Raw genomic sequence first — 24,236 nt, 5'->3', positions numbered from 1 at the left:
ACAAGCTGTAAATAAAATGAAGCGGAAGTCTTTTCCAATTACTACAGTATTCTTTCATGATGTGTCTAGGTAACGAAGGTCACTATCATTCTGTTACCGGTACCTGAATGTTGAATCTTGTCAAATATACTTACAATTATTATTTTTCTTACTTGAAAATAATATGTTACAAATCATCCTATCATAAGAATTATTACTTGTTAAATGTTCTAAGATTCTCGTAAGAGCTGTTGTCTTTATAGCTGCAGGGCGTTTGGGAAGAGCGCCTCCACACGCACAATGTGTTTTGTCCAATTTCCTTAACGCTAGCTTTCTTTAACCACACACTGATAATGAGTACTATTTTGAACATCCAGTAGAATATATTCAAGATCTTCCACTGTCACCATTTTGGGATCACCACAACCTCCTTGTATACAAACTTTGGACGAGATACATGAATTTCTACTGAATCTATAATTTCTTTATTTTCAGAGCATGGGGGAAGGTGGAAAATGCTCCATTACTACGCAGTAAGATTTTATTCTCCTGTTTTGGTTTCCCCAATACTGGACCATAATCAGTTCATAATATATGTGATATCTGATCTCCTGACAACATTGGATGATCTTACATTGACGGTTGAAGTGTACAGATGGGATAGTTTCACACCTTCACACACTGAAACGAAGACAATACAGGTACAGTATATTTAATTCAGATTGTACTTTGCGTGTCTTGGCATGCCACTTTCTCATTTTGTTTTATGTATAACCTTTTAAACTACAGAGATGAGATATTTTTGTGTCATACTCTGGCCTGATAGGTTAATAGTCCTGTACAGTATAGCTCACGGCTGTTTTATATCATCGATCTATCGTGTATCGCTGTTTACGTAGTCCTGTTTTTGCGTTGCAATACCGGCAATATCACAAGTGCCAAATTCACGAGGTCGGCGTTCACGAGTTCAAAACTCAAGGCCACTCGACCTCAACATTACGAAGTGAGCATAATGTTGAATGAGCACGATGTCGAAATGTGAGCGTGAAATCAGACTGCATTACTTGAGCATAATGTGGAATTTATGTTATGAGCTTGAGGTTGAGTGAGTATGATGTCGGATTGATGGTGTAAACGTAAGGTTGACCAAAATTATGTTAAATGGAATCTTTTGGGCAGGATACTCATGTGTGGAAGAGTCTCAAAATTGCGTGCGTAGTCCTGGCCCCCCCACCATCACGCAGTTCTTCGAAAACAATTTCAATCGTTTGTACTTCGTTTGCTCCCATTTGCTCCGCAGTAGCTCCGTTTGCTCCCTTACCGTTCCCGAGAAAATGGAATCTTAAAGTGGGGGGGGGGGGGCAGAACAACGTCGTTCCAGCCCCCCCACCCAACTAAAAGTAATAGTTGAGGGGAAAGGCTGGTGGCATTCGTTTGTACTTCGTTTGCTCCCATTTGCTCCGCAGTAGCTCCGTTTGCTCCCCTACCGTTCCCGAGAAAATAGAAATTTAAACTGAGAGGCCAGAAAAAGGTGGTCCCAGACCCTCGAATTAAAAACAGTCACAGAGAGGAACAGATGGTCGCATTCGTTTGTACTTCGTTTGCTCCCATTTGCTCTGCACTAGCTCCGTTTGCTCCCTTACCGTTAACGAGAAAATAGAAATTTAAACTGAGAGGCCAGAAAAAGGTGGTCCCAGACCCTCGAATTAAAAACAGTCACAGAGAGGAACAGATGGTAGCATTCGTTTGTACTTCGTTTGCTCCCATTTGCTCCGCAGTAGCTCCGTTTGTTCCCTCACCGTTCCCGAGAAAATAGATATTTAAACTGAGGGGCCAGAAAAAGGTGGTCCCAGACCCTCGAATTAAAAACAGTCACAGAGAGGAACAGATGGTCGCATTCGTTTGTAATTCGTTTGCTCCCATTTGCTGCGCAGTAGCTCCTAAGTTTGCTCCCTTACCTTTAACGAGAAAATAGAACCTTAAAATGAGGGGGCCAGAACAACGTCGCTCCAGCCCCCCCCCCAACTAAAAATAATCGCTGAGCGGAACGGATGGTGGCATTCGTTTGTACTTCGTTTTCTCCCATTTGCTCCGCAGTAGCTCCGTTTGCTCCCTTACCGTTCCCGAGAAAATAGATATTTAAATTGAGGGGCCAGAAAAAGGTGGTCCCAGACCCTCGAATTAAAAACAGTCACAGAGAGGAACAGATGGTCGCATTCGTTTGTAATTCGTTTGCTCCGCAGTTTCTGCGTTTGCTCCTTTACCGTTCCCGAAAAAATAGAAATTTAAAGTGGGGGCCACAACAACATGGTCCCAGCCCCCCACACAATAGCAGGGAGGAACGGATTGTGTCATTCGCTTGTACTTCATTTGCTCCCATTTGCTCCGCAGCTCCTAAGTTTGCATCCTTACCGTTCCCAATAAAATTGAACTTTAAACTGTGAGGGGCCAGAAAAAAGGAGCCCGGGAACTTCGAGGGGCCAGAAAAAAGTGATCCCAGCCCCTCGAATTAAAAAAAAATCACGGAGAGGAACAGATGGTCGCAATCGTTTATACTTCCTGTGCTCTAAATTGCTCCGCAATTTGTCCTGTTGCTCCCCTGGCGTTCGCGAGAAAGTAGAATTTTAAACTGGGGGTTCCAGAACAACATGGTTTTTGCCCCCCACTCAATGGTAGAGAGGAACGGATGGTGGCATGCGCTTCTACTTCATTTGCTCCCATTTGCTCCGCAGTTTCTCAATTTGCTCCCCTGCCGTTCCCGAGAAAATGGAACATTAAACTGGTGGTCCAGAAAAGCGTATCCCAGCACCTCGAATTGAAATAATTTCAATGAGGAACGGATGGCGGCATTCGTTTGTACTTGGTTTGATTCGCTATGTTCACTCACGGACAAATTGCGTTGCAAATGAGAGCAAAGGAAATACAAACGAATGCGACCATCTGTTCCTCTCTGTGATTTTTTTTAATTCGAGGGGCTGGGATCAGTTTTTTCTGGCCCCTCGAAGTTCCTGGGTTCCTTTCTTCTGGCCCCTCACAGTTTAAAGTTCCATTTTCTTGGGAAAGGTAAGGATGCAAACTTAGGAGCTGCGGAGCAAATGGGAGCAAATGAAGTACAAGCGAATGCCACAATCCGTTCCTATCTGCTATTGATTGGGGGGCTGGGACCATGTAATTTTGGCCCCGTACTTTAAATTTCTATTTTATCGGGAATGATAGGGGAGCAAACGTAGAAACTGCGGAGCAAATGAGAGCAAACGAAGTACAATCGAATGCCGCCATCCGTTCCCCTCAGCGATTATTTATAGTTGGGTGAGGGGCTGGAAGGACGTTGTTCTGGCCCCCCAATTTAATGTTCCATTTTCTCGGGAACGTAAGCGGAGCAAACGGAGTTATTGCGGAGCAAATGGGAGCAAACGAAGTACAAACGAATGCGACCATCTGTTCCTCTCTGTGACTGTTTTTAATTCGAGGGTCTGGGACCACCTTTTTCTCGCCTCTCAGTTTAAATTTCTATTTTCTCGGGAACGGTAAGGGAGCAAACGGAGCTACTGCGGAGCAAATGGAAGCAAACGAAGTACAAACGAATGCCACCATCCGTTCCGCTCAGCGATTATTTTTAGTTGGGTGGGGTGGGGGGGCTGGAGCGACGTTGTTCTGGCCCCCCACTTTAGGGTTCTATTTTCTTGTTAACGGTAAAGGAGCAAACGGAGCTACTGCGGAGCAAATGGGAGCAAACGAAGTACAAACGAATGCGCCCATTTGTTCATCTCTGTGACTGTTTTTAATTCAAGGGTCTGGGACCACCTTTTTCTGGCCCCTCAGTTTAAATTTCTATTTTCTCGGGAACGGTAAGGGAGCAAACGGAGCTACTGCGGAGCAAATGGGAGCAAACGAAGTACAAACGAATGCGACCATCTGTTCCTCTATGTGACTTTTTAATTCGAGTGTCTGGGACCAACTTTTCCTGGCCCCTCAGTTTAAATTTCTATTTTCTCGTTAACGGTAAGGGAGCAAACGGAGCTACTGCGGAGCAAATGGTAGCAAACGAAGTACAAACGAATGCCACCATTCGTTCCCCTTAGCGGTTATTTTTAGTTTTGTGGGGGGCTGGAACAACGTTGTTCTGGCCCCCCACTTTAAGGTTCCATTTTCTCGGGAACGACAAGAGAGCAAACGGAGCTACTGCGGAGCAAATTGGAGCAAACGAATTACAAACGAATGCGACCATCTGTTCCTCTCTGTGACTTTTTAATTCGAGTGTCTGGGAACAACTTTTTCTGGCCCCTCAGTTTAAATTTCTATTTTCTCGGGAACGGTAAGGGAGCAAACGAAGCTACTGCGGAGCAAATGGGAGCAAACGAAGTACAAACGAATGCCACCATCCGTTCCGCTCAGCGATTATTTTTAGTTGGGTGGGGGGCTGGGACGACGTTGTTCTGGCCCCCCCACTTTAAGGTTCTATTTTCTCGTTAACGGTAAAGGAGCAAACGGAGCTACTGCGGAGCAAATGGGAGCAAACGAATTACAACGAATGCGACCATCTGTTCCTCTCTGTGACTGTTTTTAATTCGAGGGTCTGGGACCACCTTTTTCTGGCCTCTCAGTTTAAATTTCTATTTTCTCGGGAACGGTAAGGGAGCAAACGGAGCTACTGCGCAGCAAATGGGAGCAAACGAAGTACAAACGAATGCCACCATCCTTTTCTCTCTGCTATTGGGTGGGGGGCTGGGACCATGTTGTTCTCCCCCCCCCACTTTATATTTCTATTTTTTCGGGAACGGTAGGGGATCAAACGCAGAAACTGTGGAGCAAATGGGAGCAAACGAAGTAGAAACGAATGCCACCATCCGTTCCCCCCAACTATTATTTTTAGTTGGGTGGGGGGGCTGGACCGACGTTGTTCTGGCCCCCCACTTTAAGATTCCATTTTCTCGGGAACGGTAAGGGATCAAACGGAGCTACTGCGGAGCAAATGGGAGCAAACGAAGTACAAACGATTGAAATTGGTTTCGAAGAACTGCGTGATGGTGGGGGGGACCAGGACTATGCACGCCTCAAAATTATATTCCAGAGTTAAAGTCTAGTGGGAGGAAACGGGAGAACCCCGAGGAAACCCACGCACACGGAGTTTATCCACCACAAAGCTCACTTGGCGCGAGCTGGGATTGAACCAAGGATCCTATGCACCAGTGGCGAACACTCTACCACTGAACCACCGCGGCCCTATGTTATTTTAATGGCAGAACGATTTTTAAGTAGAATAATCCAATCTGATTATAAAATCATAAATTAAACTATTCTTCAGCACCCCTTCAACGGTTATGTGCCCGTAAATATCTACGTATCTCTGTGAAAAATAGAAGTAAAATTGTTTCTTTTTCTGTAATTTTTAAGCAGCGAATTTCTCTTTCTTTTCTTTTCTTTTTTTCTTTTTTTTTACATTTAACGCACTAAAATTCTGGAATTTGCCGTAAAAACCAAAATGTTATCCTACTTTAGATTCACATAAATTTTGAAAGTTTATGAAAGATATACTGGTATATGCAATCTTTTCTCACAGGAGCAATGTACAAATAATCAAAATATATGAAAAGTTACATGTGACATATATAATAATGTTACAAATCATAATGCAAACTGTATGGTTGTAACCACACAATACTGCACAAGAAATCAATGACTAATTTAAGTGCTGTGTGAAGGCAATGTTACTGTATGGTACCTTGTTAATTGTTTCTTATAGCCTATGTTTTTAAAATCTGCAGAAGAAATATGTATATTTTTTTCTTTTGATATTCTCGTTTACGCATACATCTATTGTCACTAACGCGAATGCTCCCTAGGGACGGACGCACTCCTGCGCTGACTCAGTAATAGCATTTGTGCTTTCAGCGGGAATCTAACATAGGTTGTTTTTAAACTATAGTTTTTATGTCATATGGAGTGGTGCTATTCAGCTGGTTTGCACTGGTTCGCTAGAACTGGTTGTTTAAATATTTCGAGTTTGCAGAACCGTTTGTTATACTCAGGCATAAACACATATACGCGGGAGTGAAAGAAAGAAACGAAACAAATTAGTGAAAACATCTCTGTGCTTTTTCCGCTTGCTTGTATTTTTGTAAAAACAACTTTCAATTGTTTCAATTCAATGGACAGACACAAACTTGAAAGGCTGATAGAAATTTGAATATGAATTCCGGGGTTTTGTCCGGGATACTAGGATCTGTGAGTGTAATGAATGTGATACGTATCTAAGGGACCGTCCACATATTACGTAACTCGGCAAAGGGGGAGAGGGTGTTCGGTATTGCGTTACAAAGTATGACACAAGGGAGGAACGGGTTAACGTCTTCGTTACCTAACGTGCTTTTTCTGTAATCTTCATTTTTATTATCATGTTTATATGCAATCTTTTAAACAAATAATTTTATTAAATTCTTTTCATTTTTATAAATAAATATTTGTATTGTTTTGGAAAATTGAGAATGTACAGCCTATATAAATTGAATCATGCAACAGGGATTTGAAGACGCTACTAGACACCAACATGACTGGTGACGAACCTGCGTGAATTACAATAAAGTTGTTTTGTGGCTATCGCCGCAATGTATTTACGGTACACGCTTTTCTGGACTTAGTTGTTAGCGATCGTAACTACCCTTGAAAATGCCCTCGCGTTCCTACTCGTATCGCTATTTCTAAGAATAGATTTAAGACTTTTGATTTGAATCATTACCCACTCGATTCTTCCAAGGGGTTTTGCATGTGAAACAGAAGAAACTCTTTTTCGTGAAATAATATTTTCAGCGACAGAATGATCCAAGCAAAATAAGATATTAAAAACTAAATTCGTCAGATATTCATCTCATACTAAATTTTTATCTTTAGATTTGAATTTTCGAAGAGAAATCGAGTTTATTTGCATTTTGACACTGACTTAGAACAAGAATAATTTGAAAAGGGGTAAACTGAAGTTCAAAGAAGATGGTCGAAAGCTTGTTCACAAACGAGATGTTCTTGCTCCTTCACGTGTGCAGCCACGTCGAATCTGTGATATACGGGGAAGAAAACTTCTTTGTATCGTCCACACTAAGAAACTTCAAATACAGGAAGCCTGGATTCCAGAAAAGAGAGGTCAATGCTAATTCTCTAGATTCTGTTTCATCTACATCTTCCTGCATCACTTCCTCCTTGCCAATCATCGGTGACCTGAGAGGTTCGGTGCGATCTCCTTGGGAAAACGACAATATGGAATTTCGAAGAATTAAGACTGGTTAATTAAACAACCTTATGGGATTAAAATATTATTACGATACTAACATTTTCTAATACTTTGATTTGTTGGCAAAAACCCCTACAAATATATTCAAAATACAAGCATTTTGTATTGGAAAGTTCTGCCATTAAAATTATTCTTTTTTTTATTGTGATGATCTCCAAAATAAGCAAAATTTGTGAAAAAACAAAACAAAACAAAAAGTGTTACGTGACAAAGAAGGAGGGGTTCAGCCTTACATTACGAAGTGGTACAAGGAAGAGGGAGGGGTAAAATTGATCAAAAACAGCGTTACGTAATATGTGAAAATCCCTAATGCCTATTACGTGTGCTACCTATCTACAACAAGTTTTTGAATGACTCCTATGTCTTCATTAGTTCTCGACTCGAGATATGTACAGTCATGTCCAAAATGATTGTCGCATATCTAAATGTTCTCTTGTAGGAATATAATTTGATAAGGATTTCGTCCGGTATATCTTATAATGTTAGTATGTAATCGGCAAATACATGTATGTGGTAAATTTCATGTCGAAAGAGCATAAATAAGAACAATACAATGAAAAACTTTCTTGTAGATTTAACAACATTTTGTTTTACTCATTTTAATTGTTGTATTTTAATTTTTTTCGATGAAATTTACCACAAATATACATTTTCCTATTATACACATAGTAACATATTAGAAGTACCCTGCAAATTCGCTGTCAAATTATATTTCTACAACAAGACAGTTATAGATATGTGACAATCATTTTGGACATGAATGTACCTTCGAAGCAATGTGTCAAAATAAAGTGGCCTTTTCATCGATCGATTCCTGAAAATATTGCACTTAGCTGGTGGGACACCCGATATAGCATATATATATATATATATATATATATATATATATATATATATATATATATATATATATATATATATATATATATATATATATATATATATATATATATATAGAGAGAGAGAGAGAGAGAGAGAGAGAGAGAGAGAGAGGGGGGGGGGGAGACCGGTTGTTAAAAGATTAGAATAGCACCACTGGTCATATGCTCGGACGGTGTATTTATATCCATAACGGGTAAGGTCTCCTAAAGTAAATCTACTTCGAGGGAATTCATAAATTTAATTCTTTGAACAAGAAATAATTTACAAGGTACTAGGATTGCATTTCCTGCTGAAAGAACTATGAACTCATGTATGTAGATCTAAAATGGATAACATGAAAGCAAATTTGTCCTACTGGGGCTTGCGCCCCATATTAGAAAACACAGATCAAACCTAACGGCGTCTTCATTAATCGAGGTATTTTCTTTAGTTCACATTATTCACTCTTTCTCAGACAATCTCAGCTTATATCTTTAATTTCTGAGTGTACCATATGCAAAACAGAAAAGATGCTTATAAGATATGCGTATTATTTGTCATTATTACGTTTTGCTGTCTTATTCTTATTATTTTTGTCAATGAATATTTCCAGTTGGCGCATTTTCAACAATGAATGTTTTTTTTTTCAAAACATTACCTTGCATAGCAACCTTACATTATTTTCGATGAATAGAGGATTCGTAATTATCTTACGTTCAGTTGTTCTTGTACGTAAGATAATAAGATAATTTTACAATACTCGTTAATACTGTGTGTATACAACGCAAGTCAAAACATGAATGTAATCCACGTACGAAACTTCGAAACTTTGGAGCACCTTCAAATAGCTGAGAATTTGCACCTCAAGCATGCAGGTAAGGACATCGTCCTCTAATTTTGTTTACAGGTGAGTTCATTTTACGAAACATTTTTGGTCTGCTTACTCTAAGAAGTATTTACGATAATAAGTAGTAGTGTCAGTGTACACCACATTAAGGATTTTGGTTTATTATATTGTACACAATGTGAAACTTGAAGTTTGAATTTTTGCATTTTCCCTCACTCTGCATTCCCCGTTCAAAAACCTTTAGGGACATGAATGAGTATTAGGAAATATAAAATAAAAAGTCTTTAAATTTAAGTAAAGAATCATTTAGTTTTACTTTCATTTTAGCGTTGTATTCCAAGGACAGACTAATAGTTTGCATCCTGAGAATTACGTTAACCCACTGATCTCGACAGCACTGTGGGTAGTGTAGGAGAGGTGGAGGCATAATGGAGACCTTAAGGTTGAAATTGAAATAGCAACGTGGCTATGAATGGAAATTCGATTATTTTGCGGTACAATATTCTTTCTTCTTTCTTCCACAAATGTGAAGAGGCGTAAGGCGTGAAAGTTTTACCAAACAAGTTCTATGTGCAAATATATTGACCTATTGTAAAAAACCGGTTTACCCCACCCCCATGGTAAAATTGTCCCATCCTTGCGGCATATACATATTAAAAAAAATATATGTTTCGATAAGGAAATACTAGTTTCCTTATTCATTGAAAATGTTAATGAAATAATTAGTGCTACAACTATGAAACAATACGCGAAAAACTATAAAAACGAAAATAATACTAAAATAAAACTAAAATAAAAAGAAAATACAAAGTGGAATAGAGAAAAATTTGAAACTAGGTCTCTAACGTGCCAACAGACGACAGAACAAGGACACACGCTCTGTCACAGAGAGCACTGACGTCAGTGTGTTAAGAGATAGCCTTTTGTGTGTATCGATAGTTGTGTATTCCGTGCTATTGTGATTGCATGAGTCACCCCTTTTGTGATTGCAATATGACCGACAAGCTTGACTGGCATTTGCGTTTCCAGATTGGAAGAACATCAATGGAAGACGAAGATAGATCAGGAAGACATTTTGGTCCCCTGTACAATTTTAAGGGGCCATTTTGCCCCAATACCGATATGATTTTCCAAAACCCTTTATCTGCCATCCGCCATCTTCCACATGAAAATCATGTCTGATTGTTTGATGGGCAAACCTTTCTCACTATCTATGTGTGTAATATTTTTTAGCCAAGTAATTACTTTTTTCAGCAACAGGTAGAATATTCACTACATACCTTATATCGAAGTACCATAAAAATGGTTTTCTCCACTTATTTCACACGCTATTGAAGGTAGCGACGTCTCACTTTCTCAACACTTCGCGTCACACTAACTACGGCTTGTGCAGTAGTACCAGTTCTCTGTCATCAGGAGAACACCGTTATATACCGGGGTGACCATCTTGCCCCTGGGGCTCATTATGCCCCCACTTCCCCTTTTACGTTAGGATTACATCCATAATTGCTCCCATACGGATACATAGGAAACGAGCTTTGATAATCCATATCTTGGAATCAAGTGGATGGATGACGTCAATCAACGAAATTGATTCCTAATTCCCTGCCCTCTACATTCTGGCCCAAATTGATTTTGGTCCATAAAGTAGTTTTTGAGATATTATGTCTCCCTGAGCCTGGCAGACACACGAAAAGACAGAGAAAACATATAAAGAAGATTTTGATAAACCCGTAATAAATTAAGGAGAGGGCAGATAAATACTTTTAAGTTACGTGGCTTTCTGCTGAAAGTTGGGCTTTTACCTCTACCAGTCTAGATATTAGAGAAGAAAATGGAAGTAAGAAAGCTTTTTAAAGAGAGTGATCGGGTTGCTACAAAGATTAGACTCGTAGCAAAGGATGAATTGAGGCTCCTCCTATCAAAAGCCTCCAAATCATTTTTTTAAAACCGAAATTTAGTTATATATCGCTTATTATATGTTCTATCTAACGGAATTCCACGGAAACATTTTTGTTTAAAAGCTTAATATTTCATACTAAAAAAAATTGCGACATTTCAAATATGCGACTTTGTATGCGTGCATATGCAGCTTCAATGCACGTTTTGCGATATTACTTGAAACTAAGCGAAATGGATGTGGCGGATTTTGATATACTAGGCGCCTCAATTATTAGCTATTAAAGGTAGAGTTGCACTTAATAATATGATTTTATAAATAAATAATATAACAAATTTGGAAATATTTCTAGGAAAGACAAAGAGACCTGTTTTGCCCTGTATCGATCTTCATATTTTAGTTTGGTCCAAATTGCGGCAGAAGCTTCCATCTTGGCTGGCTTCTACTAGAGCATTAGCTGTTTGGTCTAACACGGAGACCACACTAAAGAACGATTTCGAGGATACAAAGAGATGACGTAAAAACTCTGGTCTGTCTTCTCCAGTTCTGCTCCTCTTCTCCAGGTTACTGAGGGATTTTGAATATCAAAAGGCCCTCTGTTTTTTTTCCGTGTTTGTTCAAAGAGAACTTAGTGTTCACATACCGAGAGAGAAAGTGTCATTAGCACGTGCATATCAATTCATTTGACCGAGAGACATCCGGTGATACAGAAGCACTTGGTCATGAGTTAGGAAAGTACATATATATGGAATGTCATTTATAGTTGTTTGCCACAATTTAATACATAAATATTACATAGGCCTAGTCACTTCTAGATTTCGTCAATAATTCTCGTGAAAAAGACAAAGTGAAGACGATAAATTTTTTTCGGGAGGAAGAACAAAAATAAAGTTTCAGGCAGAAGTCCTTCCTTCGAATTTAATCGGTTATCGTTTCTAGAAAAGCCTGAACTAATGAAATGATTTCTCAAGAGTACTATTCCGCGAGAAAGTCTTAAGTCTGGATTTTTAATATATATAAACACAGTTATTTATAATTATGATGAGGAAATCTGGTTGATCTTAGCGAATCGTCAATTATTTGAGGAAGGGTCGTATCTCAAAATCTCACTTTTTCAGACACGAAGAAAGAAATTTAATTCCACAAAGGAGGAACAAGTTAAATATGCAATAATTGATCGATAATTTCACATAATTATTATCTGGAATAGGTGAGAAGTTATTACATTACATATTTAACTGCTTTCCTGTCTACGTAATTATTATTTCTTTTTTTATGTCTGAAAAAGTGAGATTTTGAGATACGACCCTTTGTCAAATAGTTGATATTGCTTTTCTTACAGAAGGCAAGGCGTACGTCGATATTGAAAGCACCTGCAAATAATCGTTACTTACAAATCTCTGGATTTACAAAATAGAAGTATACATTTGGGTTGTGGGTTTTCAATCGAATAGAATATAGCCGGTCCAGCTGTATTTAATACCATTTACTAAATAAATTTACTAAACTATATTCATAGTATTTATAATAATCCAAGAAGGTAAATTTTAACACATATTAAAGTTCGCTTCGTGGATATTTTTATGTGCATTATTCAAATGAGTTCTGTCGTGTGGAACTCTTTAATTAAAGATATTAACGTTGAATATAAACAATTTTACCGTAGCAGTATTTTATTATATATGTGATAAGTGCTATGGCGTGTGGTGAGTATACTAACGAACAGCGTAAGTTGCATTGACTAAAACTATTTATTATGATTTAATGTGATTTATCACATTAAATTTATTGTGATTTAATGAGCGTAATATTTATTGTGATTTATGATTGTTTTAGGCTGTAGCTGAGAGTGCCCTAAGCGTTTATGAAGCTGATTTGGCAGCCCTCTTGAACAATGCCAGTGCAACTGAAGAAAGCGCCTTCATTCGGGTTACGTTAACTAATGCTTCTAACGGCGATGTTAGTCCGGATAATGTCCTCTTCTTAAGTAGTTTTGCAGATGCTGTTGGATTAAGCAAAGCAAATGTTGAGGTAAGTAAAATAAGTCTGAACAGAGTTGTGGCTTGACTTCTAGTTTTAAAAAAATGCTTAAAATTTGAATTTTTCTATATTCTAAATTTGAATAAAAATCAATTTTCTTTTTCATAAACTTGATGTTTCTTAACCTATTGGAGTCAAATTTAAACGTGCACTGCTTTAAGCATAGAAATCAAATTTAAATTTCGCATTCGAGTTTCCATTGTATGAATATTTTAAAAGTTCATAAAAAAATAAACAAGAAATATATCTAATTAACTAACTCTATGGCTTATGGAATGTGGAGGTTCAGTCCGCATTCACAAAAGCCCTCTGCTGGCTTTTGTCTATAGTCAACTGAATCCAGTTTCTACTTCCATCCAGATCCATTTTATTATTTTTCCCATGTGCGTCTGGGTCTTCCTAATGGTCGTTTTCCGATGGGATTTCCAGTTGAAACTGAAAACGTTCCTACTTTCTTTCATTCTGGCTACGTGACTTGCCCACCTGAGCCTCCTAGACTTGATGATCCTAACAATGTTTGGTATAAATTTTACGTTTCTCGTTATGAAGTTTCCATTACTTCCCTTTCTCGTTCCTCTTCGGTTCGAATATTTGTCTCAAGATTTTATTCTCATTTACTTCCAGTCTGCATTCTTGCCTCACAGTAAGCGACCATGTTTGGCAACCATTCTGTACAACAAGTATGATTATGATTTTTGTATATTATTGAAACATATTATTTTCAACTACATTGACCGGCTTGTGGTCACCATCTGATTTAAATGCTTCGCGGGATCATAGCTCGTCGTACGATTCCAATGGAATAAGTATGATTTACAAATATGAGCGTTACTGTCAGAGATGGGCACTCTCACTCATTTTTGTCCTCAATGGAGCCGCCCTCACCCTCACTAAATCTCATTTTGGTAGATGAGGGTGAGGGTGAGTGAGGGAGTCGATTGAGGGTGAGGGCGGCTGAGGGTGAGTGTGAGGGAATTCATTGAGGATGATGGTGAGTGAGGTTAGCAAAAATGCTCATCTTTGGTTACTGTTAGAAGTATCCGTAGGAATAGTAATTGATATAATCTACTAGTTTTAAGAATATTTTTAACATATGTAATAAATAAATACATAAACAATCTCTTTTTGAGCAGAATATAAACTATTATTAACCATACACAATTACTTATAATTAATTTTTTGAAAACTTACCGATCACAATTTACTTTTTAGTATCTAATTTAGTCCTGTTCAATGTAACCCATCAATTGATACCTGACACCTTTGAAGAATAGTATAGTTAGACCAAAATTAATAGTATCGTGTCATATGTTCTCCCGCTCAATTTGCGTGCTAACAAGGTAAGCTATCCAACTCCTCGACGAGTATCGCATTGAAACTTGCCCAAGTGAAAGAACATATTGAAAGATGGAAATATGCTTACTCTTACGATTCGCGACGTCATAGAACCGGAAGTTGAATCATCGCTCTCCCATAGCCCCTGGAAGTTATGTACTCTGGTCATACATGCCAGAATGTGATACACTGGAATCTGTTTTCTCACGAAGACAAATATTGAAAACTCAAGATGATAACAGTCGGTTGTGATTGGGATCTCTAGTATGTCATTGATAAGAACCGATTTCAAATGGAGCACGATACGAAACCGATCGTAAGTTAAAAACGAACACATTTACCCGGTGGAGAAAAGGGGCACGCTGAAACCACAACGCAAAAATGGCTTTCTATGATTATTATTATTGTTATTAGTATGACTATTGTATTATTATTATTATTATTATTATTATTATTATTATTATTATTATTATTATTATTATTATTATTATTATTAGTAGTAGTAGTAGTAGTAGTAGTATGATTTGCATTGTTAATATGAGCAGTATGATGAGTAAAAATTATAATAATGAGAAGAGGACAACAAATAGGCTATATTGTTGGGCCTGTTAAGTAACAAAGGACTTCGGCCCGTCTTGAGTGTCTTCTAGCACTGAAATAAAAGTTTTAAAATCCACAAACAACCATACCCCAGCCGGGACCCTTGAATCGCTGGCTTGATGCCTGAACCCACACGAACATGAGGTCGGCAATAACACGAAGTAGTCGACAAAGAAATAATAATAATAATAATCCTATAACAGTGTTCTTAACCGAATTCCGATCACAACCGCCATATTATCATATTCTCTTGCCAGAGACCCCCTTATAATTTATGGCTTGTAATAAGCCTGTGTCGGATTTTTAATATAGGCCTACCTATTGCGGAGTTCTCACTATATCCATCTATTTGTATAATAGTAGAATTCATTTCTTGTATATAGTGGAGTGGATACAATAACTTCACTAAAAGCGAATGGATTAAAACCAAATTTGGCGCGTTCATTCATATTACAAACATTGAATCCGATCCGTCATACTGTTTCAAACTCGAGGTCATTTCAAAATTTTAAAACTTCATAACTCCCTCAATTTTGGATCATGTGATAAAAAAAATTAAGTGCATTTGCATTCTTCTGGTATTTCAATATGTAGTTCTCATTAGTTTCATATCGTATCTCTTTTATTTAAGTTGATTTTTAACCAACTCTGCACCTGTTGAAAATGTTTAGTAGATCAATTTTTGTTGTTCTTGACAATATGTTGTAACAAGGAGGGGGTGCTTGGGTTCGAGTCCCGGTTACGCCAAAATGTAAATAGTATTTAGAAATAGTAAATGTAAATAGAATTTAGTCTCTGGTTCGGATCGCCAGATAGTATTACGACGTTAGATTACGAATAATCAAATGTTACGTGTTCGGGCGTCAAATTTCCAAAGAGAGAAATTTGAAACGTACTGATTTTAGAGTTCGATTCCTTAACTTTGATTTGCATATTTAATACTAAATAGAAAGAATAACTAATGCAATCACTGATTACTCTAATACTGCATAAGAAAAATGAACTCCTGACATTCCACTTAAAGGGGAATGATGTAGACGAGTGGTGACTCATTTGCCTATACCAAAAATAACCGAAGGAAAATGAATTAGGGTTTTGGATAAGTGAAGTTGACTCCACGGGGCTCGAACTTCAGTTTTCCAAGTTTAAAGTACGAGTTTTGAATAATTCTGAGTTTTAAAAAAAATAATACCGACATTGAAAAAAAAAGAATTAAATTTAATCGATCCTGTTTTCCCCATAACGGTATCTCCAAGGCGCTAGGAAAACAGGTGCGTAGTTAATTGTCAAGCGTATCCAAATATAATACGGTTGAATCTCACAAGCTGCAATGCTGAAAGAAAGATTTTTCGCTACTGGAGTTTTTCCTCAAGTTGGCTACACTGATTATCACTCTTAACACCAAAATGTTTGGATAAAGCAGAAATCATTTAAAAGCAACAAACAAGGGAAACTAAAATTAAAAGTTAAAAAGAACTGAGTTAATTAAAAAACATGATTTCCGATGGTCAATGTAACCGTCTTTGACTTCCAAATACAGAGCAATTTGATGTAACTTCTTTTAGGTATACAAGTGCAAGTACAGGTTAAAGAAACAGGTATATTTTAGAAATGATAATCACAGAAATGTTTTTGTGCTAACATTAAATAGACTTTTAATAAATTTAACGATAAATAAGATTATTTTCTACAAAAATAAACAAGAAAAGCTAATTCAAATTACATGTGAAAGCCATGAAATGAAAGAATCAAACTTGCTGAGAATGAATCAGATTTTCGACTGTTTTGACAAAGTGATCTGATTACTCTTAAACACCTTTTTAGCTGAAGAACGCAAGTTATTCAATTTTACAAAAAAATAGCAACAATTTAATACTGCTTATTGAGTTGATAATATTCCAAACTTTATAATTACTGTTAACGTAGTTTTACAGAAGAAAATTTCTATCAAACTGAATATTAATTAGCAACCTAACTTGCTATATGATTGTTTGTTTTCCTCTTAGACACGAACAGTTATTATGTAAGTCACTTATAATTAACATCTTTTTCAACAAGAAAAGAAAAGGAAATAAGTTCAATAATCGGATTGAGTAATGAAAGAATTAATAATTTTGTTTGCTTGCAAGACTTATGTAGGAGATATATTAAGTAAGGAGTGATAGAATGCTTTGCGAAAAATTAGTGCATTTCTCTCTAATTAACTCTTGTGAGTGTATGCTATATTTAACGTTAAAAGATTCATGACTTCCTTTACACAATCAATACACAGCTTTATGCACATAAAATAGGAAAATAATGAAATGAAATAAAAATTATCACACAAAAACTAACTACACACAGGCATTATACTCAAATATAATGCATAAACAATAAAGTACTATTATTGGCCAATTAATTAAAAAAAATATACTGTCGACAATTTTGATTATCTCAATGATTTCTTCTTTTGCAGAAAAATAATATTTCTCCATAGCTATGGACCCCATCTGCGCTCGTTGCTCAGATAGGTACCTCTGAAAACAATTTTACTCGAGTGTCTTAACTTGTTTACATTATTTATGGAATTCTTAAGATATTACGTGATAAGAAGACATACACTTATTTGTCTACAACTTGTTTGAAATAGCATGACTTTGGAAATTCCTTAGCAATAGTTACTTTTAATAATAATAATAATTGACGATTTACGATAAAATGATATTAAGCTTGCTGGATGGTTTGGTACAAATTTCCTTAGCACAACACACAAAAAAATTAGAATCTGAACAACTATATTTTTACGCTAGATTATGATTTTATCAAGATGGAAGTTATACTATATGCAGACATCTTACACGCAATTTATATTTTTTAAAAAAGGAAAATTACTCACACTCGATAAATTACTCCACCGGGTAAATGTGTTCGTTTGGAACTTACGATCGGTTTATCGTATAGTGCTCCATTTGACATCGGTTCTCATCAATGACGCACTAGAGATCCCAATCACAACCGACTGTTATTATCTTGAGTTTTCAATATATGTCTTCGTGAGAAAACAGGTTCCAGTGTATCACATTCTGGCATGTATGACCAGAGTACATAACTTTCAGGGGTTATGGGAGAGCGATCATTCTACTTCCGGTTCTATGACGTTGCGAATTGTAAGAATAAGCATACCTGTATTTCCATCTTTCAATATATTCTTTCACTTGTGTAAGTTTCAATGTGATACTGATCGAGGAGTTGGATAGCTTTCCTTGTAAGTGTGATTTTATTTTTTCAAGATACAGTATTTAGTATGCAAATTTAAAAATAATATGGGTACCATTTTTCTTTAATGATTTTGTGCTTTTTCCCAAGATGGCGTCCAACATGACCGTCACATTTTTTGTTTCATAGATAAAAAATGTAATAGGAAGTTAAGAGTTTTCAGTTATTCTACGGTCTTGTTTTCATATTCTGTCTGACAAGAGCTCTTTCATTTCTGCCATAGAAAAGTACACCTCATGTTGAGTTATCGGTGAAACATCGCCATCACATTACCAAGAATACTTTTCAGCTACTACACAGAGCAAAAGAGTACGCATGATTGATGATATGACTATAGTGTAGTCTATAAGAAAAACGATATTAATGAATACTTGTGCAAATCTTGCAAAGGATTTTGTTGGAGTCCTTCAAAATATGGTAGTTGGTTACGATGAAGGCAGGCTAATTTTTGACAGATACATTGACAATTCATTAAAAGAACAAACTCTAAAGAAAAGGCTAAAGGCCATAAAATTTTTCATCAAATACAAGTCAAAAATAAAGCTAATTCCCATGAAAACCTTGCTGTCCCACAATGAAACGAAAGCTCAATTAACAGAATACTTTGGGAAAGAAGCATTAAATTCTTTTCCAGCTGGTGATTTTAATATAGTCGTTGGCTATGGAACCTAGACATACAGCAATAAGCCAGGTCTCCAACCTTAATTCCTCATATGGTTCGGATATCATGTTAATCGTCTCACATAGCCTCACTGTTGAAAGGGACGTTAAATTCACAATCAACTCAACTCTTCAGCCTTAATTTAACTGAGCACACACATGAAGAAGACAATACTTTGATACCACTGAATAGAAAATTATTTCTCAGGAATATGATATTGAGAAAGAAGTTAATGTATTTTCACCTGACACAGATGTTTTTATTTTGCTCATGGACTTAGCCTCCAACTATTCAGTCAAAGGTGATATCTATTTTCTCACTGGGAAAAGAGTAGAAAAATCAATGTTCGGAAAAGTGCATTACGACTGGTGATGCTAGAGCCAAAGGTCTTGACTTACATGCATTCACAGGAGGAGACTGGGGAGGAAAGTTTTTTTTTTTCATCTCGAATGAGAAGTGGATTGAAGTTTACCTAAGTCTTCCTAGTGTTAGTGATAGTGATAGTGATATAATAACAGCTTTTCAACATCTTGGTGAAGAAAGCTTTGACCCATTAAGTGGCTTGCAAGCAATTGAAAATTACATCTGTATGACATAAGCGTAAAACAGTCAAATTTACCACTGTCTCCGAGTTAGGATGATACTTATTCTCTACCAAAAACCTACAAGAAGATAAATTAACACAACAGTTGGAGCTCTGAAGCCACACATACTCAAATCAAATGTAATTTCTTCGACTGCCAAAGTCTATAAATGTTCCAAACCACTTTTACTACATCTATCTGGAAATGGATGGAAAACTACTAAGGATGGTTCTTTAGCACCTGTAAAGTCATTTACCCCCCAGCACCATTAAGTGTCATTGAACTTACCAAATGTGGATGTAATGTTTCATGCATCAAAGGAATTGCAAGTGCCTTACGAATTCTCTAGCTAGCATATCTCTCCGCATATGCAGTGCCTGTTCAAATACCTGCGATTATAAATGTGAAATGGACATTGATTTGAGTGACAATAAATAGAACAGTAAATCACAGTTGTCTTTCTGCCAATACAATTTTCAACGAACTTTCTAAAAGAAATCCATACATATATACGCTAGCGCGCGTCTTTATGTATGGATTATAGAGTAAAATAATTTTCAGTATTAGATCTATATGCAGAGTCAGTATTAGTATTATACTCCAGTATTATAAACAATTATGCGAGCACGAATATATTTTGGATTTTATTTTGAGGATATTTCAGATACACGTATCTCATTATTGGCTTATCAACAACAGATATTATCATCACCATTTATAAGGTTCGTAAGTTATTATTTCAACTGAGTAATTAAAAAACAGTAAAATCGAAATATCTTTCTGTTCAAAATTTGTATTTTCAGAGCTTAATAATAATTAAAATTACATTAAATGAGAGAAAGAAAGAAAGCTAAACTTATTTAGTTTATTTCACTGGAAGATAGTTAAAGATTAATCTAGAATCTACATCTGTAATAAGTTTACTTGTACGCGCAAAATTAAATATGTCGCCTAGTATCAAAATCCGCCATATCCATTTCACTTTCGCAACGAATCCGTAACGAATTCACGCGGACAAAGTTCTATATTTGAACTATTTTTTTTTTTAAAGTATGAAATATTAAGCTTTTAAACAAAATTCTGTTTCCATGGAATTTCTTTAGATCAAACATATAACAAGCGATATAGAACTCAATTTCGGTAAAAACTGGATTTGGCGGCTTTTGATACTACTAACTCAAATAGGAGTTAGTAATGAAAACGAATACAATTGGAAAATAATATTTGAGTTAAAGCAGGGATGCAAATGAGGAACAAAATTTTACTAGCCTCCCCCTAAAGAAAGCTACTAGGCCACATCCCACAATAGAAATCAGTTACTTATCTTTGAAATAAGTAATAGTGATATTAAAAGCTCTCCCGCACCGATGAACCACTCGCCCCGGGCGGGTAATTATTTGCATCCCTGGGCTAAAGTTACTTGATAATATCTTGGATATTTTTCTCCAATTTTTCGTGTATTCATTATTTGTGTGATTATTTAAGCAATAATAATTCTAACAGTTATTTGAACAATTATTAGTTAGACAAATAATTGTGATATTTGATAATTTAAATACATTGTTAGAGCAACTACTTGAGTAATTTTTATTCAAAATTCGAAGAGAATCTTATTTGGATATGATATTGTTCCATTTTTAAGAGCACTAGTTGACCACCCCACCACACGAAATAAGCTTAAATTATGAGAATTGACTGAAAATAATGCCTCCCTGGCTCTAATTTTTTAAAATTTATAAATCGATTTTCCAAATTCGTTTTGTACTTGATAGCTATCTTTGTGCTTTATGTAATGTAATGTATTTTGTTTGTTCCCAAGTGTAATTGTTGTGCTGATAACCGAAGAAAATGGCGACAAACATGGACGTGAGGTTGAACGTAATGATCTACTCACTTTACGATATAGTCCCAATCTCTTTCCACGCACTTGTACGAACGCGTGACAAGATGGGCAAACCTGTCGGAGAAGAATTCCTGTGGCATTTGTCGACACCAGAGTTGAATGGCAGCTTTGAACGTGGAGATGTAGTATCAAGGATGTTATAAAATAGAGGATCTGCCCATCCTATGAACTTAATGAAGCCAAAAACAACTGAGCATCGTCTGAACTAGCACGTCTGATTGGCTACTCTCGTTTCCGCCATCATTGTTAGCTCGAAACATCGCGATCTTAGTGGCGCGGAGTGGGCAGAGTAGGTGTGGCGAAGCTGTGACGTATGGCTTCACGATTTTGTTGTATGGGCAGATCCTCTATTTTATTACATCCTTGTGTAGAATGGTGGTATTCCAACGATTGTCTCTTGTTCTTGGGCTCAAAATGATGGGATCATGATTCATTTCTGTGAGAATGCATTGCAGAAGTTTCAAAAGCTCGCTGCTTCAGCCTCATCTACATGCTGGTCACTATAAACACCAACGCCATCAGCAGTTCTTGGAAACAAGTACATTATATAGATGCCAAACATAACTCAGACACAAAAAGAATTTTGAAAAACATTTAACAAGTAAATAAATTTACAGTCATGAAGGCATTACTTTTGTATCAAGCGTCTTACTGTTAGTATCTCTTAAGAAATGAATTAGTAATTTCTATGAACATCAGCGTAACATATTAGGTAACAATTTATAAAATGAACGGTAGAACAACAAAAGTGTATGAAACTAAACCTATTATTATTTCTTTCTTAGGTTACTCAAGTATCAGTCTCTAGTGACACTGTTGAGCCATATACCACCGTACTAGATGTTGAGTTGAGCACAGATGCGATTGCACCATTTGTGTGGTTGGAAGTAGAAGGACTTCCAGGGAGATTCTCTGACAATGGCTTTGTTCTTTTCGCTGAACAAAGAACTGTTCAGTTCTATACCAAGGATGAACTTACGGCAGACGAACTCCAATCGAAACTTCAGGTCACATCTCTTTTGGCTGCATATCCATCTTAAGTTGTTTCCAGAGAATCCGGATGCTCCGTGGAGTCTAATTCAGGAATTGTCTTGTTCTTCTTATTGTTTATTATATCATTGTGACTAAAATAATAATAATAAAAAAATAATTTGCAAGGAAAAAATCTGCATTATTTCTGTTATTGTTAGCTGGTTGTTAATGTGCCATCGGCCTAATGTACTGTACACTATGCATTAAAATAATTTTAATTAAAAATTCTAACAAATTATCATATTTAACAGTTTGGTTTTAGTTCGCCCACAAACAAACCGAAACTCCACATCACATTAACACTCAAATCTAAATATGCTTACAGTCTTGTCCTATCATTACAATATATTTAGAAAAAATGTGTATGTCTATCTGAGTGTGCATATGTGTCTATCTGTTAGAGATGTAGTGGGTCGGTGGGTCGTGGGTAAAGTATGTCAAGGTATGTGAGTGGATCAGTGGGTTGTGGGTCAACAGGACGTGACCCATCATCCATTTTAACTCACTCTAACATACCGACCCACCACCCATTCTGACTTATCAACCCACTCTGCTCAGTGCATTGTAGATAGAATCTTCTGAACACTGGTGAATTTGTCTACGTTTACTTACAAGGCCTCAATTCTTCTTCTTTTTTCATTTGTTTCTGTTTACTTACCTAAGGTGAGTATATCTAACATAGTAAGTGAAAAAAAAAAGAACTTCAGGCACGTTTGGATATTGATATTTGTAATTGTAATAATAGCAATCAGACTTGCTACTTGGTTTTCGAGAGAGTCTGTGCGGTTTTAGAGGAGTTGACTACTGAAAAAATATTTTTGATTCACATCTAATACATAAATTATTATTATATAAGAACCAAATGTAATTATGTGTGCATGATCATCATGGCCAAATGTGAAAGCCAAATGAAATTACTTTTGGTATGTAGTTACTCATCAATCCCAACTGGAATGTTATCATATCGCTTTCATTACAATATATATCCTAAGGAGGGAGTAGAGGTTTGAATTTTTGCGAAAAATTTAGTATCTCATGAATGAGTCACGGTGGGTGGTGGGCGAGTGGGTCGTGGGTCAATTTTTCATTGACACATGGCATTTCTACTATCTGTCATAATATTTTCGTAAATTTTGTATACACGGAGAGCTCTTTACGAGCTTTAATGAAATACGAAGCCTTTTTTTAAATTTTTAACTCGAAAGTTTATTGAAGGAAGTTGCTCACACATTATGAAATTTCAAAAAAAGTATAAAGAGTGTCTCTGCAGCTCCTCAATACAGACAACCCAAAATATTCTACTGTATTGCACGTTGCATACTATTGAATCGGTTGGAGAACGGACACTTTTGCTACTTTTCAAATAATTATATTGAAACCAATACAGTTTTTAAGTTGCAATTTAACCGTCATAATAGTGCTAAATCGTCAAATTGGCTGCACAGTTTAAGACACATTAGAGCAGATGGCGACAAGACTGTCTATTATAAGGATTAGTGTGACGTACAGACTGAGATATTCGCCATTTATTATTAGGATATCGCAATATCCTGTATAGTTGTGTTTACAAACACACAACATGTGCTTGTGTTAACAAACACCAATCATGTGCATCTTACTATGGATTACGATAGCTGCAGGCAACAGAGATAACAACGACACAACTAGTCACATGACGACGAGGGAACAGCAGCCCACCACCTTACCTAGCGCGTAGATATAGCCGAGAGAATTGCAAGGATAGTCACCAGTCTGGGATTGGTCACCCCTCCTTTAGCTTGCTCCGGAGCGCTAGGAGATACCGAACCCAAAGCCTCTAGTTTCATTCGGTACTCTAGGCTTCTCTTCTTCTCGCTTAATTTGCTTAGGAACACTGTCGGGATTTCCAACTTCAGTCACCTAGCTTGCTTCGGGGCTCTGTGACACTTAATCCCCTCATTGCTTGCTTCGGAGCATT

At 36.7% G+C, this 24,236-nt stretch overlaps 1 protein-coding gene across 1 annotated transcript in view; it reads left to right on the top strand.

The window, feature by feature from the left end:
• LOC145669835 (beta-mannosidase-like) overlaps window positions 1-22,287 on the top strand; it is a 105,835-nt gene extending 83,548 nt beyond the window's left edge. Inside the window, exons 12-14 of the mRNA XM_081738180.1 lie at window positions 475-680; window positions 12,706-12,900; window positions 22,033-22,287. Coding sequence (XP_081594306.1) covers window positions 475-680; window positions 12,706-12,900; window positions 22,033-22,287 — 656 coding nt within the window. The remainder of the gene's footprint in view (window positions 1-474; window positions 681-12,705; window positions 12,901-22,032) is intronic.
• The last annotated feature ends 1,949 nt before the right edge of the window (window positions 22,288-24,236 follow it).

This window comes from Thermobia domestica, chromosome 14 (assembly GCF_964235325.1).
Source record: "Thermobia domestica chromosome 14, izTheDome1.hap1.1, whole genome shotgun sequence".
Lineage (NCBI taxonomy): Eukaryota > Metazoa > Arthropoda > Insecta > Zygentoma > Lepismatidae > Thermobia > Thermobia domestica.
Note: the sequence above shows the minus strand (reverse complement) of the source record. Positions and strands in the feature narration are given on the sequence as shown.